General features: G+C 37.3%; 1 protein-coding gene across 1 annotated transcript in view; it reads left to right on the top strand.

Moving 5' to 3' along the window:
- The window catches only part of LOC145686174 (uncharacterized), an 81,593-nt gene that overhangs the window by 49,917 nt on the left and 13,074 nt on the right, over positions 1-18,602 (top strand). The window contains exons 2-4 of the mRNA XM_081759194.1: positions 5,493-5,614; positions 6,378-6,473; positions 14,787-15,000. Coding sequence (XP_081615320.1) covers positions 5,493-5,614; positions 6,378-6,473; positions 14,787-15,000 — 432 coding nt within the window. The remainder of the gene's footprint in view (positions 1-5,492; positions 5,615-6,377; positions 6,474-14,786; positions 15,001-18,602) is intronic.

Here is an 18,602-nt window from a genome sequence, read left to right as displayed (position 1 = left end):
ACCACGCTTCGTAGGACAAAGTATAGCAGAGTTCAAACTTCCGTCCACAATAATTCAGTGGTCAATTACATTACCTGTGTCCGACTCCTTCAGTTCCTGGACACATGGTACTCGATACAGTTAAAGCAACTCGGGCGAACATAATGGTAAGTACCATTTCCGTTCAAATTGAGTTTCGGTGGAATTGGTTAGCATTGAACCACAGAACAATATGCAAGTAGTTGACTATCGGAAAATACGTACCTGCAGATGGCAGGGGAAGTTTGTGGTGTCATTGCATTGAATTGCATAGTAGGGTCTAATGTTGCACCTTCTTTCCCAGTTGACTCAAAAGTTAGAAAATACAAGTTTCCCTGGGCAGTTCAGTTTGTTTGAAACTATAGCACACCTCACACGTTGGTTTTAACACGGAGTTATAGCTCCGAGCAACTTTTGAGAGCTTAGTGTTATCCGTTGCTGAGTATCACGAACGACTTCTGGTATTCCGAAATTTGATTTCCACCTACTCACACTAGTCATAAACCTGGTTTGACGCAATTTTTGCATCAGATTCTGAACACAGCGTCTCGCAAGTAATTTTGTTCCTGAGTACCTAGAGTTCTGTTAGGGTTGAAGGGTTTTGTGATTCTTAATTGACCCGGTCCGCATATGCTATTCCACCCACAATTCGGTACTACACGCAGAAAAATCTCCGCACGACTTGTATACCAGAACTGAACAGGCAGGAACAACGAACATGACAGCACAGAAACAACTTAGCATGTAACATCACTCCTGGTTCAACAGCCCTTGGAGACCCGAACCTACCAGCCGACATGTGGCACTCATGCCTTTGAGATGGTGTGGTCAGCACATCAGTTTCCTTCGCAGTTAATACTGACTTTCTAGACCGGAGATCGCTACTTCTTTCAAGTAACTCCGTAATTGTACTCAAGACGTTAGGTGGACGTCGCAACGCAATCTTCTTGTAGTACGTACAGCCAATCATCTTTCCTCTGATCATACTCAGCACAACTTGACTTCGCTGATCTCACAAGAAGTGGTATTCCAGTGCGACTAGGGTGTTGGACTTTAAGGTACGTGCAGGTCATGAAACGTGTATTCACCTGTCCCAGTTTAACGATCATACGACCTTCACTTCTATTGGTTTTCAGAGTTACCTGTAAATTACCCATTGTCTTTTGCCAAAGAAAATAGCATGCTATATTGTAGGGTTGTTAAAGAAATACGTAGAAAATTTACAAAATATGAAGAAAACTCTCATATTTTCGAGAAAATTATGCGACAACTCCTAGAGTGCTATTGTAAAGGCCTGCAAAATTTGTATGTTTGTAGTACTGTAAAAATTAATAAATTTGGTATTGTAAGTTTTTATGCAACATAAAGTTGAAGGCTTCCATTAAGGTGGATCACCACCCGGAAGTCAGTACATATCTTAGCTTATTCTCTTAATTACTGCGCAATAAAACGTTACATATTATAAATATTGTACTTTAAGATAGAGTAATGTTTCAGCTACAGCACAAGACAATGATTCATTTGGTTCTCCCCTGATACCGAAAAATGTAACAAATAAAAGAAAATATTTGATTCGTTTTGCAGTGAGCACACAAGATGGCACTTGCTGTTAGATCTTACTAGAAATGGTCTGTTTTATGAAATGTTTATTTGTATGTGTAAAGTATTTTAAATTAACGATCTTATTACGAAATAGATATACTGTTTGACCGTTTCTCGTGTTATGTTTCACATTTTATTTAAATATTAATTTACATTTAAGGAAATAGATTTTGAGACGAAACTTGTGCAGAACGCCATAATGCGTTGTTGCCAAATTTGTACGTTTACTATAGTAGTCACAATGAGAAAACTGCTGGATTCTAGCGTTGCAGTTCGAGAAGCTAAATTGCGGTTAGGATCGAAAACTAATTTCTCCATTAAGTATCCAAGCAGAATTCCATGATTACTCCCTTTATTATCTGGCATCAGTAAACACTCGACACTATCTGGCAATGCCGCACTATTCAAGCATGGTTTAGTATAGCACCAACAACACCTAGTGACCTACCTTAATCTGACTTCATATGGAAAAAATAAAACTTTGTTGGATTGGTAGCATTGTAGATCTTACAATATGATACCGCAGAACAGGCCGGTAGCCAGCCGAAAAATTTAGAGGGGGCCGGTAGAAGTTAGGGGGGCCCGATCCAACCATACTATTGTTCATCACCATAGTGTAGTTCATTTGGAAGCCTACCGTGAAAATTTTAGGGGCCGGTAAAAGTTTAGGGGGGCCCGGCCCCCTAAACCCCCCTTGGATACGGGCCTGCCGCAGAATAGTCAAACTATCCCCTTGTCGATATCTGCATTGTACAGAAAAATCTATTCTTTTATCAAATTAGTTGAAAAGTTAAAGGGTAAATAGGGTTAGTGTGCCTAAAGTCAGCAGTCTCAGTAGTCAGCCTTTTCAGTAACAAGCAATTAAATAAGCACGCGGTAACCTGTTACAAAACAAATAGTCAACTAAAACCTAAATCAGAGCTCCAGTAGTCAACCTCATTTGTTCTGGCCTGGTGTGACTTCTCGTAGCAGAAAAGAAAAACAATCATTTGAGATCTGCTGATGCAAGTGAGCAAAGAGAGCATTTTGTTAATTAAAAAAAAAAAATGAAGCTTTACTTCAAAGTTAAGTTAAAACTATAGTCTTGTAAAAAAGCACGAGTTATTGCTTTCTTCGAAGCATGAATGTATGTAGTTTGTTAAAAAATTCGTAGTTCTTGATACAAAACAAGATATTGCGTAGAAATAAGGGGGGGGCTGACTACAGACTGCATTTTTGATAACGTTTCCTGGTAGTCAGCCATTAGGGGCTGATTACTAGAAATGATCCTTGACTTCATTTTCCAGTGGTCAGTCCCCATTACTTTCAACGGACGACTACTGGATGCATATATTTCAATAGTTAGCCACCTATCATTCATTCAATATAAATGCACATTTCTACAACTGAGACACTTGACTAATACGTAGAAGACTTTCCTAACGATTTAATGAAAAAGTAACTGTTATGAAGTCACTAATTGCATCATGCCAGCATAATACAGTTATAATACCAGCCATTTCAATTTCTATATTTTCGTTGAACTGAGAGGAAAAAAGGTTAAGAATTTATGGCTGGTCTGAATTCTCTCTAAAATTTAAAGGACGGGTAATTAGAATTTTTTACCTTGATCATAGGCCTAGGTTAGTCTTTTAATCTAAGGTAACTATGAGGAAATAAGGGATATCAATATCCAAAAGATTTGACAATTTAAATTATATCCGCACAATTTGGACAAACAGCGTGCTCCCTAGTTTTCTCGGGGTTCTCCAGTTTCCTCCCAATTTCTTCATTCCACCATTTCACTCATCTCTCATCACAGTCTCCTTTAGCCTAACCGGCATAAACGTGGGACGTAAAACTTAAAGATTTCATTTCATTTCATTTTTTTTTTTTTTTTTTTTTACTCCGCACAATGTCGCTTTTCTGCATGTTTTTAATTCCAAGGTTGCAACTGCTCTTGAACTATGATTATATTATTATTATTATTATTATTATTATTATTCTGTTACGTTCCTACAGTTGCCTGATTGCCAAAACAATACAGAATAATCATAAATATTTACATTCTAATTCATACTTCTCATTCAGTACCATGGCCTAACTACACTTTCTCATAGTAACTAGTAACCCACTTGCTTTCTATCAAAACCTAATTAAAAACGCGTTTTATCTTTTTATAAGTAAATTCACTCACAGATGCGTGTTGGCTTATCTTGGAGAGACAACGGAAACCAAAGTCATAGAGGGTCATTTCAAGCATTCTAATCAAAGAGGACTACCTGGCAGCTGTGAAAGTTATTGAATACTTGAAATCAAATCTTCATGAAAAACCAAATAATGTTGAAAGTCTTCTTCAAGAACTTAAGAGGACTGCTGACAATAAGGAAAATATGTCTAATAGTTTAAGAACGCGTGATTCGGCGTTTCTTTCAACGAGTCCAAAGACATCTTCCACTGAAGTAGACTCAGTATCAGATAATTTTGCAACCAGGTGCGTATCCAGTCTTTTCTTGTTCTACACCAATGAACACAGATAGGACTATTCTTCTGTCCGAAGAGGATCGATCTGCTACATCTGTACTTGCTAGTGAGATATTCGATAATCTTAGTCGAACATACCAGATTTCCGCAATTGGATTTCTAGAGCTTACAAATACATCTGCGATATCAGAAATAGACGTCTGACTCAAACCAGGAAACCAACTGATCCGTTGTGACATCTTATGCTGAAACGACTCAATGTGAATGGTCTGCTTCGGTTTCTGCAATCAGTAGTGCCATAAAGAACTTCATATGACCTCAGAAAAAATGCAGAGAGAACCTTCGTCAGACATTTCCATATCATCTGCCTTTGATTAGTATCTTTTCTGGCCAGCTCCAATCAAAAACAAAACTATCAAAAATGTGCCCAGAGAAAGTTCCAAGTGCGATATCCTCCCAAGAGTGGAGAAATTATCAGATGTTAAAGAATGAAAAGAAAACTAGAAGAGGAACGCTTAAAACGAAAAAGGAAGAGAATAAAAAAGAAATGAAAATCTGCAAAAGTCAAATAGAAATAAAAAGACTGTCAAGCCAAGTAGCGCTAGTAGTTCGGAAGACGAGATGCAAGAAGTTGTTGAAAGCCTGTAAAGTGTAAGGTCTAAGAAGAATTCATAAGTGGCATTGAGGGGGACACACTTAAGTGTATTGGGTGTGATTTTTGTGATTACTGGTGCCTCTTGAAATGCACGTGCCTCAGTGAATTATCGTACAGAGAAGCTACTAAATAAGTGTCTCCTGAATGTGCCTTAATGAACTTCATATTAAAGGATTAATGTCATAGCTAAGTATAAATATCAATGTAAATATAAATAGGACTATATATTAATTTTAAATATGCCAGTTTAGGCCGAGGCACATTTTCTTAGTTTATGGTAAGTACAAGAAATTTTTTTCCCTATATCGCAGTACATTTTCCACGTAGTTTTTCTCTGTAGGAAGTCGGAGTGCAATATAATTGTCCCTTAATTTGATAACTGGGGAATTAATCTTAAATTCCATTTAAAAAGTCGATTCTATAGTGTGGCTGAATACTGGTTAAAGTATTGGCTGACCTTTGGTTTTCATAGGCTGACTACTGGTTATTTTAGGGTTTCTGGTATTTTCTTTTACCTGTGTAATTAGTTATAAAAGATTTCCTATGTGAGCTACACAAACGTAAAATTTAAACTCTGCTCTTTGTAATGGCATATGCAGTAAAAGTTATTAATAAAAAGTGATTTTTTTTTATACTTTAACAAAGTTGAAAATCTCCTTAAACGGCAGACTACTGGCACATTTACCCTAGTTTACCTTTTAATTGTTGTTACTAAATTAACGTTTCTAAATATTAACACCTAGACTTATTTCAGGCTCTACGATGATATTTCTGTTATTCTTCAGCCTCATTCCCTTTAGCCTCTCAGCCTATAAGGAAACAGAATGGAAACTGAAGTTAAAATCTCCTAACGAGCAATACTTCTGCAAACAAATGGTAAGTAACTTTTACAAAAATTTTAAAATGTGTAGAAAGCATCACTAATAGGGTCTAAGGCAATGAAATATTTTCCTATTTTTGTTTTTCAAGTTTTATTATGTAAAATCTTACATAATACGAAAATTTTCCAATTTACTCATTAAGAAACTGCTCATCGAGGTACTCATGGATACAGGTACAGTAATGGGGGAGGCATTATCGTGCTGGAAATTTCGGGAATGGTCCATTCTCCGACATTTAACACATTCATCGCCAGTACAGTGAGTATTTTTGTGAATTTTATCTCCAGGGCTAAGTTGATATTTACAACAATTTTAAGCTGCAAAATAAATGGACTAAAAAAGCAAAGTATTCACGTCAGGCCAGAGTTATTGCAGCAGCAAGTTTCGCCCGGGCCCAGGCTACAAATCATGTGTCAAGTCGTGTACACGTGGCGATAACAAAACTTTTGATGTTATTAGCATCGTGATACACATGCGATGAATGTAATAATAATAATAATAATAATAATAATAATAATAATAATAATAATAATAATAATAAACTAGCATTTCCTCTAGTTCGATTGAAAAAAAAACTACTTTAACTTTTCAAATTGCCGTTTATGTTAAAATCTTTGATATTTTCAGAGATAACGATTCACATTGTCTTCAATATTATGATTAATGTATCACTTTTGACTCTACATTAAATCTCATATTTTCCTCTAAGATTTTTTTTTTTTAATAAGAACTAAAATTTATAACAAATGTTATTTCAGGAACCATCTTCATGGAGGTACTGTGGCTCTATCCCAAACAGTAACTTAAATAATCTTCCACATGGAGCAGCAGGTTTCGGCGAATTTCCATGGCAGGTAAATATTTGTGTATATATTTTTTCAACTCAAACCGAAACAGGATTGTAATCTGACCGCCCATTTCGTAGTCAATGAACAATATATATTCACTCTTTTACATCCAACAAAGATCAAGGAAATAAAGCATGAATAATTTCCTGTAAATAGGAAATTTTCCTCCCCTGCCCCTGTTCGTTGGTCTAGTTTTCGATATACGTTATTCTACATCACCTAATGCACAGATCTTTTTTTTTTTTTTTTTTTTTTTTTTTTTTTTTTTTTTTTGTCAGTTTAGCGTGGTAGCTGTATAGAATATTCATCTTGTCTGTAGAAGATAACACGTTCAATCAAAGCCACGTGAACATGTAGTCTGCAATAGTGTTCCTGGTCGTCTGCGATTCTTTAGTTTTCCAATATATGGTAGTTATAGTCACTCGGTTAGGCGAATATTACGCCTAATGAAACAAGAGAAGAAAACTAAAATCTTTCTCTTGTTCCTTACTCTTTCCTTTGTTTGAAATTTATTTTCAACTACCAAAGTCCATGAGACAACTACTATAGGGTTTAACGCGAGATCTGAACCACATAGCCCCCTCTCGAATTTTGGATCTACAGATGATTAAACTTAGAACTTCCAGAGTGCGAGATGAGAAGGTAACCGTTCACTGTATTGGAGCAAATTTAACAAGAAACTCACCGGTTAAATCTAGAGTATGCGTGGTCGCACTCCATCTGCACTAAGGAAAGTTTTGTTGCCAATATTGTTGACGAAGGGGCCGCAGTGGCTCAGTAGTAGAGCATTCTACTCTGGTCAGTGAGGTTCCTGGTTCGATCCCAGCCCGTCACAAATGAACTTTCTGGCGGACTAATTCCGTGTACATGGCTTATCCTGTTTCCTCCCACTTGCTTCATTTCACCATTATCACTCTCTCTTTTAGCCTCGGTGCATAATCGTGGAACGTTAAAATAAAATGTTAAGGTTTCCAGCCATCGCTTTGCCGTTGGTGTAAGTACAATTTTAGTTACTGCCAGGAATGTAAATGGAGCTTATACGAAAGTATACGGCATATACCCTAACGACCTAATATTGGTAGTCTAATCTATATTCACCTTAAATTTCCGATAGAACGAGGATACATACGGATATACGCTCAAAATTGAGTATATACTCTTCTTGTTTGCATTGCATTTTTTTCAACTCGTCGAAGTAAGAAAAAAGTTATTGTATGATCGACATAACCTTTGTTTTGAAAAAATTGACTAATGCAGACCAATCTTCTGTTTTCGTCTACTACAGTGCTGTCTTGCTAAATTCTTTTCACATCTTGGTCATTGAAAGCTGCGAGAGCAAAACGTAGAAAAAATATTTTGGGTAATGCTTAGGAGCTCCGGGCTATAATCATTAACCTGTTCTTGAAATTTGTATGGCAATAACCAAGCATCAGAAACTAAAATAAGCAGTATAAATCACAGCTTTTGTATGCGTAAAGTGACGACAAAGAAAGAAAATTAATCTAATTTGGCAGCAGCGAGGACTTTTTGTGTGTGTGTGTGTGTGTGTGTGTGTGTGTGTGTGTGTGTGTGTGTGTGTGTGTGTGTGTGTGTGTGTGTGTGTGTCCGAAAATAGATTTAGAAGTTGACATAGCTCTCAAGAATACACACGCTTTACCACATTTTCGTGCAGTTTACCATAATATTGCTGAATTATCGTCTCATAATCGTGAAGAGTGACACAGTTGACGCAGCACCCAAGGGTTACCAGATTACTATTTTACAAGTCACATGTTTATTATTTCAAGCTTTGAAATACTGGGTTTTCTAGATAATTATAATAAGGATGGCAAAGAGAATGTAGTACACTATTGTTACATTAGGATACAAGATCGGTAACTAGTGCTTGTAGCATTTGATGCGTTGATGAATCGACCTGATAGTTCGTTATATTCACTTGCAAAAACATTGATGTCCAGAGTTTTTATTTTATTGGGTATTGAACATTCAGGTTTAAAGTTTAATTTACAAATTAATAACAGTTCTCAGTCAAAAGCTTAATTCGAATACCCACCACAGAGTTCTCTTTAATGAAACAATTGTTGGCGTTGTGTTCACCCCATGACATTGTAAAAATTTCTTACAAAATGGTGGTTCATAATCTCAGAATACTTTAATTCTTAAGAATGAATTAGAAATAGTGAACTTCTTATTTTTCGTGAAGGACTTTCCTCCTATTGTTTGGGACCCTCTCGAGCGCGGGAACCGAGGCAACTGTACAGTGACGACGCCAGCTTTAAGTTCTTAGGGGGGCAAAGGAGGGGCAGATACATTTTCGGGGGGGCGGCTATTTGCCATACCAAAAATGATGTATTTATTACGTTTGACTTATTTTACATTACATTGTGTATTTCGTAGCTGTTTTCATATTAGACCTATACGGTTACAAATTAAACTTATTTGAAGTAAAATTTGTAACTAACAAATAAGTAACGTCTGCATATGAAATGTTTTTCAATGAAACTTTTGAAGCCTAAACATGAATTGAATTACTTTCGCGTATGCTACAAGTAACACATTCGTCTAGTACTATATGTTACGTATCTCTCTCTCTCTCTCTCCCTATATATATTGAGAGAGAGAATTTACGAGGAGCTGCTGAAAATGTCATAGTCCAATCCAGAAGGAGTGTAGGTACTAGGTGGAAAAATGAAACTGTAGTTTAGAAAAACATATCTCTGTATATAGAAATACAAATTTTCATATTAATAATGAAATTCTTATTGTTTCTTAGGCCTCTGAAGTGATTATGTGTCCCCAAAGAGATAATTTCACAAACATTCAGATCCTAACTGTTATAACATTTTTGTTCCACCAAAGAAACTCACAGAAGTAAATTAGGAAAATCAGTGAAACACCACGGGACTCCCCTCAGTTATATACAGTGGTGAAGAAGTAGGTGGCTTAGTATAAACGTGGCGATTTCTCAACAAATTATGCTTTACATCCAGGATGATTAAAAGCAATGACTTCCCGAAATCATGGATGCAATTTGTGGTATTATTCTTGAAAATTGCAGCATTTCAGCCAGTGGTGGATATAGCCCGGGGCCGGAGTTCACCCCAGTTTTTGAGTAAAAAAAAATAATTTAAGCTATTATTTATATAGTTTTTAAAGTGTATAGTAAACTCACGATATACTTAGTCTGAGGTCTGGCTGCACCCCGCTTTCTCAGTTTTTACCTTCTCAGCAAAACTTGTGTCAGAGATTCTGGGCATTTCTTTGGAACTCGTCGGTAGCATAATTCAGAATGGCTTGGGTATGCGCAAGTTCTCGGCATAATGGGTTCCCAAAAAATCTGTCACGAGAATAAAAGAGTGACAGCATTGAGAGAAGTCTTCTTCCAATTTGACCGAAATGCTGATCAATTTCGCTCACGAATAGTAACCATGGACGAAATATGGTTCTACCACTATGATCCTGAAACGAAACAACAGTCAATGGAGTAGTAGCACTCATTTCTCCCTCGCCCCCAAGAAGTTCAAGACACAGAAGAAGGTTGATAAACTGTTTGCAACATTCTTCTGGGATAAGTATGGAGTCGTACTCAGACTACCTCCGCTATGGTCAGATATTTAATCCAGAATCTCTACATTACTTACAAAACTGAAAGATAAATTCGGAGTTCAAGCCGCGGAAAATGAAAATAAAGGAATTCTGTTTTTTCAGGAGAATACACCTATCCATCAAGCCCCTGCAAACACAACTGACATTGCATTATCTAGGATTTCAATGTCTAGATCATCATTCTTATTCCGCAGATTTAGCTCCGTCTAACTATTACGTCTACTTATTTCCCGAACTTAAATAACACTTAAAAGAACGCCATTTTAGATCTGATAGGGGTAGTGCTACGAAGAGTGGTGCGAGGAAATCTTCAGATTTTTTAACTTTTCTGTAAAAACTGGTGCATTGTACAAGGTAATATATTGACTCTCAGGGGAAGTGTAGAAGTAAAACTTCACCACCTGCACTCCTTCCGGGTTGGGCTACGAATTTTTCAGCAGTTCCTAGTCAATATGGTAGACGTCACGTCAGTACTTTGAAACAAAATGAGTAAGGGAGCACTAGTATAAACCAATTACTAACTAAAGATCAGCACTCTGACAATACATTTTATTGGGGATTAATTTAATTCTATAAATTTATTATCATTTGCAGGAAGGGAAAACACAACTCTTTTTATCCCCTTCAAAAAATTAAGCCCTGGTAGTTGCAAACTAAGCTGTTATAAGCACATCCTCTGAATATTGAAAGCCGAGAATAATGTGTCAGAAAAAAAAGTATAGAACCTTTAAATAAAACAAAATATGAAACTGAAAACTTCAAACCTTGATAAATACAAACAAGTTATGTAATTGGTTTTACCTTTCTTTTGTTTCTAATCGAAGTTGATCCAATGAGAAGAAAACAGATCGACCAAATCTACTATTGTTCGCTAGCCACAATAATTAAAAATCACAAGAAAGAAGTATAACTAAAATTTACCTCAAAAGACGCTAAATTAGAAAACAGAAATATGCGTGCATACCCAGACACTCAAACAAGAAAGCTTGAGGACTAATCTGCTACCTAGTAAATGCATGGAAAGTAGACTACAATTTGACAATGAGATTGGTTATGATTCGGATATAAAATACTACATATAGAATGTTTAAAGCTTGTAGGAGTCTGGGGGGCAGTCTAGGTGGCAGTTAGGGGGGCAGAAGTAGCTACTAGGGGGGGCGCTCGCCCCCTTGCCCCCCTCTGGCGTCGTCACTGCAACTGTACCTTGCTTCACCTACTGGACTAACCTAAATTTGAGTTCAAGTACTCTAGTAACCATTCATGTGTTCTGTGTACTTTGTAGCCCGCTAATAAAACGTTTCCTAATGGAAATGACGCACAATTTTTGGGTGCTTTAATATGTAGCCAATGTTGAATCAAAGCAAATCATGAGAGGGAATAGTCTTGTTAATTATTTGTAACTGTTACACCAGTGACTTTCCATATATCTATAAATAGGCGGGATGTACAGAATTAACAGTAGGCTTACATCAGATCAGCTTGGAAATAGAATTAAACTGTTTTGTATATTACGGTTATGCCCTTTAGGCTGAAGGAAACAGATGGTTAAAGTGAATGAATATGAAAGAATTCGTAGAATGAGAAGTAGTAGGAAACGCAAAAAAAAAAAAAAAAAAAAAAAAAAAAAATCCCGTGGAAACTCATGAACACGATATTGTTTACCTCTCACATGACCTGGAATCCAACCAGGCTCCCTTGCACCAAAGATGAGTGTTGTATCGCACACGCACCGTATCCCTAGATCAGATTGAGTTTTGAATAAGTTAACATGTGTAAAATTGTTACAGTTTATTGGGATTTTGTAACTTTTCTTATTCTTGTGACAGCCCGAATTGGTCTATACAATTCCATAAACCCCTGGTTCTTTAATGACATAACATAAGAACAAAAAAGTTATATAGTAAGTAATATTAAGGGCTACAGTATACAATTGTCAATTTATGAGGCAATCGTAAAATTAGATATATTTTGTTTCATTCGATTTTAACTCCTTTTCAGCATCGAGGGTCAGAAGTTGTCATTTAGAAGGGGAAGGGGTCAAGTGCCTCCCCACCTGAAGCAAAACTTAAAATGACGCTACTGCTGAGGTTATACGAGACGGGACTTAACTAATCTCCAATGCAAGAGCACTGCTTACTCACAAGTGATTTTTTTAATAGGCATACCTAGCAACCCTTGCGTATCGCGTCAAGTTCTGTTGATTGACATTCGACTCATTGTTACATGCCTTTGGAAGAACAGCAGAAATTAGAGAAATGACATAGTAACTATTGATAAGTGATATAATGAGTGAAGATTAAGAAATTGAGAGGTCGAGAAACACGTTCCAGAAGTGTTCAAGATCAAGAATTAATATCATATTGCGAAAGAAACTTAACGTTCAGTACTTCAGGAGAGCTGGTTTTGAAATTACTTAAACTAGAGTTGATTATACGTCCCGAAACTTTCGGGATAGTAATGGACATGTGTGTTCCGAAAATAAATTTCGGAACTAAAAAATTTCCTAGTTTTCGGCGAACAAGACAAAAATAGTTTTAACTTTTTTTGATTCTCAGTTTATGGATATGGCAGATCAAAACAGGTTAAACATAAACAGACGAACCATAACATTTTTCTTGTATTCGTCTAGAGATCAGAAGTTATGTTACAGCATTGCCCTCCACTAATTTCCATTGTATTTCTGGAGTCATTGTGCCCCTACAGTGCAAAGGAGAAAATCATGGTTTACGTTTTAGGTTGTTTTTGGTGAGAGGGTAAGCTAATACTTTGTTTTAGGTTTTTATATTTACTACACCAGTGCAAGGAAATGAATGCAACTTTGCCCCTTTTATTTCGCGAATTTTAAAGATAACAGCATTGTGTGTTCCGGATTTCTACTGTCGAAATACAGTATCCTAACTTCAGGTAATGAATCTGACAGTCTCCAGGCTATTTGAGACTGGACGTGCTCTTAAAAGTGTGATTCCAACTACTGAAGTGTACCTGAAACAAGTATACCACTGGAATCGAACCCGGAACCGAACATATAGGGTACGTGCATTAATAATTCGGTCATGAAAAGGCACTTGAGTCTTCTTTCTTTAAATAATTAAGAACATTAATGGAAAACATACAAATTGTGTATTAGTTCTCTTTTCAGTGGGTATATCCTATAATTTTTGAAACGATCGAGCTTATACAGAGCATTGTATCACTGGTTGGCGTTCTTATATCGTTAACTACAGGGTGGCCACAAGTCCCGTTACCCCTGACAATAAGTAACATAAACCACTAAACGTAGTAAATAACTACACGGAAAGAACAGAATGGCATGAACAACGATGCTTTCGAGAAGTTATATTGAAATAGAAAGCAATGTGTCCAAAGAATCACTGCCGACAGTCATTCTCATGACAAAGGATAATACGCCGCCAGGTTCTGTGCGACATTCTGCGGAGCATTGCAGGTGTAACTTGAGTGAAGATTTATTTCACAGCTTCTTTCAGTTCGGTAATGGTATCGTAACGGTTTTGTGCAACGATGCCCTTTATGAACCTCCATAGCTCATTATCAAACGTCGTGAGGTCTGGGCTTCGTGGTGGCCAGGCAAGTGGTGCGGACAGATTCGGACTAACCGACCAATCCAACGCCCAGGAAAGACTTCTGTAAGATATTCGCGTGCGGCGAGGGCATAATGACCAGACGCGCCATTACGCTGAAATCAACATGTCTCTCTGATTCAGTGCTCCTCCAAGAGAGGAACAAACCAGTTCTGCGACATGTCCAGGTATTTCTGGGGATTCACAACACCGTCAAAAAGAACGACCCAAACACGTGTCTGCTGTCCACGTTTGTCCAGATAATCATATGAGGGGGATTCTGTTCCAACTCTTCATAAAAGTGTGGCTTGTTCTGGAACCAAAAGAACACATTGCATGCGCGAGAACTCCTGTGAATTGCACACTCATCACTGAGTCATTTTGCCGCGTTTTGGTATTATCGAACGTCTGAAAGAGTGCCACACATGCTTCCACTCTCCGATCCATGTTTGCGTCCGATAATTCTTGCACAGGCATAGGTCGGTATGGGTGCAGGCCTAAGTCTCCGTAAATGTGCTTTTGCAAAGTCGATCGGGGTATACCCAGATCCGCCGATCGCTTACGCGTAGACTTCTGCGGCGATCCCTCCACGAACGCAGAGACGAAACGAAATGTTTCTGCTTGTGTGGATGACCTGTCACTTCTTTCCTTATTCTTCACACTTCTTGTGGCAAATAGTTTGTTCCCATCGTAAGTGTTTGTTTCGAGGGAGGATCTCGTTGAAACCTAGTCCGAAAGTCTACACGCACTTCTCAGTGTCTTTCTTACCTGTGTGGTTTCTCTCGAGCATCCAACAACTTGCAATAACAAGTTACTCAATACTGTAACTGGATGTATCAGCCATCGTTCACACAATCTGAAACTATGGAAAATCTTACATTAGCATTTATAAATGGGTAATGGGGAAACTTACATTAGCATTCATCAAGGAGTAACGGAACTTTATGACCACCCTGTATTAATTGGAGAATTAAATAATTATGATTAAAGTAAAATATGAACTGCTACTTAGTTGTCACGTAAAAGCGTCAATTGTTAATTACATGTAACAATTAAGTTATAATTTCCCTATCACTGGTATGGATCTAAGCGAATAAACTGTATGGTTTATACTGTACTAGTTTTTCTTTTCCAGGCAGCTCTGATTGATACAAATGAAGATACATTTTTATGTGGCGCTACTCTCCTCACCCCAAGGTATGTTTTGACAGCAGCGTCCTGTGTCAGTGATAAGTCTGCAAGTGAATTGGTGGTCAGATTGGGAGAGTGGGACATCCTGGGCAACGATCACCCGGCAGAAGTTTTCAGAAGTACTGATATTCCAGTCTCCAAAAAGTATATTCATCCAGGTATTTATAGAACATTGTTAAATATGTTTTCTACATATTTATAAAGCATTCTTCTTCACCTCAACCATAGGTTAGCGGGCAACATCGATATTTAAAAACTTTTTCCTCTCCCTTGTGACAGCTGTTTTATACTTTAAGGTCTCTTCTTCGTAACTGTATCTAGATATTCTATCCTTGCTCTTCCCTTCCTTGTTTTCCTTCTGGCTTTCCCTCTATCAGCACGGTGATCCAATCGAAGTGCCAAATAAGATGGCCAAACATGCGGTTTCTTCTTTTTCCTAGTACCTTCATGATCTGTCATCCTTCATTAGCTTCCTTTAGTAAGTCTTCATTCCTTTTCTTTTCGGTCCATGATATGCACAGCATTCTGCCAACACCACATTTCAAATGCTTCCAGCTTGGATATCTCAGCTTTTCTCAATGTCAACGTCTCTGATCCGTAAAGCGCTACGCTCCATGCCAGGGCCTTAATAGTTTTCGAACGTCCAACGACACATTTCTTGATGTTAGCAGTCCTCTTTTTCTATTGAATGCTTGTTTAGCCTGCGCTATTCTCTAGGACACTAAAATAATTTCTTCCCTGAGGCAGACAAAATGTGGGGGGGGGCAGCAAACTTTTGTATACTGAAAATGGTAGCTGTAGATTTATCTACATTACAACACGTCGAGGGGCAGACGTAGCCATCAGGAAGTGCCTGCCCCTTACCTTCCTCTGTTGTAGTCACTGATCAGGATCACTAACTTTTGGAAAGAGATTGCTTTAACTCAACCGCAGTACTGATCACATTACAGAATCCAAACTTAATTTCTCCACATCAACGACCATAGATTAGTCTCTCACTCTCACATGCTGTACCACTTACTCATTATTATGCGTGTGCAGTTTAGGTATAAGCTCTGGTGTGAACATATAAAGAATTCAAAACTTTAACTCCATCAAAGATGGTATTTCGTGTGTAGTGTTACCTTCCAACCTTTAAATTTTAACTTCTATCGCTGGTCTCTTTCAACGTCTCATCAGGCTCCTCTAGGAGAAATTACAATTAGGAACACTAACATAAATAATAATAAAAAAATTTCAACCCACTCAGGTGAATATCTCTCAATAAAACTTGTAACAAGATTCAGGGTAAAGAACAATCTTTATTCAGTAATTAAATAAAAAAATTAATTAAATGAATTCTCCAAAATAGCGAAGTTATCTTTCAGGGCTTCTTAGCATTGAAGCCCTGTCTCTTAAGTTTGAAGCTCAAGGCAAATCAAAATCCTATCAGTCTCTATTCAGACTTCACTGATCAGTCATCTCCTCACAGTTCAGTCCTACCCTAATTCTATCAGGAGGGCCTGACTCCAACCTTCCGTCAATAAAAAAAATATCAAGAATAACCAGAAGTGTCAAAGGACATCACTCAGTCCAAAGACGGTTATTCGTATCAAAGAGAAAACCATCATTTAGGTTTCTCTGGCCTAGCAAAAAAAAAAAAAATAATCTAAAAGTACCTTAATGAAGCTTGCCTCAGAGGTTTTTTTTTTTTTTTTTTTAATTTCTCAAAATCCTACTTTCTCCTAGCTAGAAGATTACGGGAATCATTCATCCCGATAAGCTATCACTCAAGCTTATTTCTATCTGCACTAAATTTTCATACTAGCTACGGTCATCACTCTGACCCAAGGAATTTCTCCCTTGCTCTAACCATCATTCAGGCTAGTCCCTCTAGAAAGCCTATTTTGAAAAAATCAAGAAAAAACTACAGCCATCACTCTGGCCCCAGAGAACTTAATTCTCCGTCATTCGGTTATCATTCAAACCGATCCCTCACAGATAGGAAAGTATATAAAAAAAAAATTCCAGGCGAGGCAATATCCAAGAAAACGATGGGAGGCTTCTAACAGCCAAGTCTAATTCCCAACTCCCGCACAATGCAATGGCCCCCTTCGCTTATATATCCTCGAGCGAACATGTCCTTTTTTTATGTTGTTTCTTATTTTCGCTAAAAAGAATCCGCAAAAAACCGTTTGAAAATCTTGTCCAACCGTCTTTACCCTCTGGAATTTTCCATTGCATGCTAGAAAAACTATATAAAAAAAAACTTGAACGAATAACTTTAAGAAACTAGAAGAAACAAGAAGAAAACACAACGCAGCATATATACAATTTCAAGAATAAGCGTTAAAATAATATTTTGCCCTATCAACATATGAATATATATATGAATATAATTATTAATTATACTATAGAATATGTACGTCTGGCCAGACTTACCTTTATAAACATTTAAACAGCATAATTATACTTCACTATTAATTTAATATTAATATGTACAGTAAGGGCGAAGACTCGTCCTTACATAGCACTCAACAAAATCTAAAAAGAAAAAAAAAGAAAAAAAGAAAAAAATTGATTCCCCATTCAGTTCTTTTGTCTCTCACTGTCTTTTCACTGGGAATCTTCAAAAATATTTTCTTTCTCTTAATACACTATTAAAATAACCACAGATTTCACAACACACACAAAAAAAAAACTAAGAATGGCTTCTATGAGCCTAGTTCACTGTCTCTAACAGTTTTCTACCACTCCACTTGATCACTGTTTCACTAAGTTGTACAGCCTGCTCTTTGAAAAAGTTATTGTCCTGTCACAACTGCACCATGAGTCTTTTTTATTAGAAGGATAATTTCCGGATCACTGAATCCTTCCTTATATTGTTTTCCATCACCTCCAGAAATTTTCCCGGCGTTGGAGGAATATCTGGAAATTCTATGTCCTCAGCACAAAGAGAGAGTACATCTTCGTCACTGTCACCGTCAAGATGCATATGACCTGTGGAAGTAGATGGTCCTGGGTTGGATTCGTCCACCTCGTTGTCCAATCTTGCCTTTTTAAGGGCTCTTAGTTCTGCTAGCGTACAGAACCTCGGATCTTTATTAACTGGTTTTAACCCAAGTTCCTCTTTAGGATGGTATCTTTCCGTCTTATTTTCGTCGAGTCGAAAAAGTAATTAGAGTTCAAAAGGGTCTTTTGAACTCGGTCTGCAAGAAGTGAAGACATTTCTCTTCTTGGGAATCGACTTCTTTGGGAATGGCTTCTTAAAATTACTAGCCATGTCTCTGGAAAATTATTAAACCTCTGTTCACAGTGGTGTCTAATTTTAAACTAAATTCTCTAAGTGTTCTAAAGGAAATATAAACAAGAGCATCCCACACACAAAAAAAATTTACCCCTCATCTTTTTTCTTTCTTTCAAGCTACTTTTTCTTCTCACTGAACGGTAGCTTAATTTTGGGGCCATGTTTCCCCCTCCCCACCATTTCAGGAGTTTTCAGAACAAAGTCTTCTTTCTGCTCTAAAAGATGTTTACTAAACTCCGGGGGCTTCCTATATACTTTCATTTGATCTGCGTTTACTTTTATTGTCTTGTTTGTAAAGATGTTCCTAGCTAGGAATGTATTTTCCGCCAGTTTCTTAAACAACAAAAATGGTCCGAGGTATTTTGGCAATAAGCTACCAGATATATTCTTGGGAGCACAAGACAATCTCACTGCCTTCACCCACGTTTTTTGTCCTACCATAAAATTATGCCCTTTCCTACTCCGGTCATAAAA

The sequence above is a fragment of the Thermobia domestica genome, chromosome 5 (assembly GCF_964235325.1).
Source record: "Thermobia domestica chromosome 5, izTheDome1.hap1.1, whole genome shotgun sequence".
NCBI lineage: Eukaryota > Metazoa > Arthropoda > Insecta > Zygentoma > Lepismatidae > Thermobia > Thermobia domestica.
Note: the sequence above shows the minus strand (reverse complement) of the source record. Positions and strands in the feature narration are given on the sequence as shown.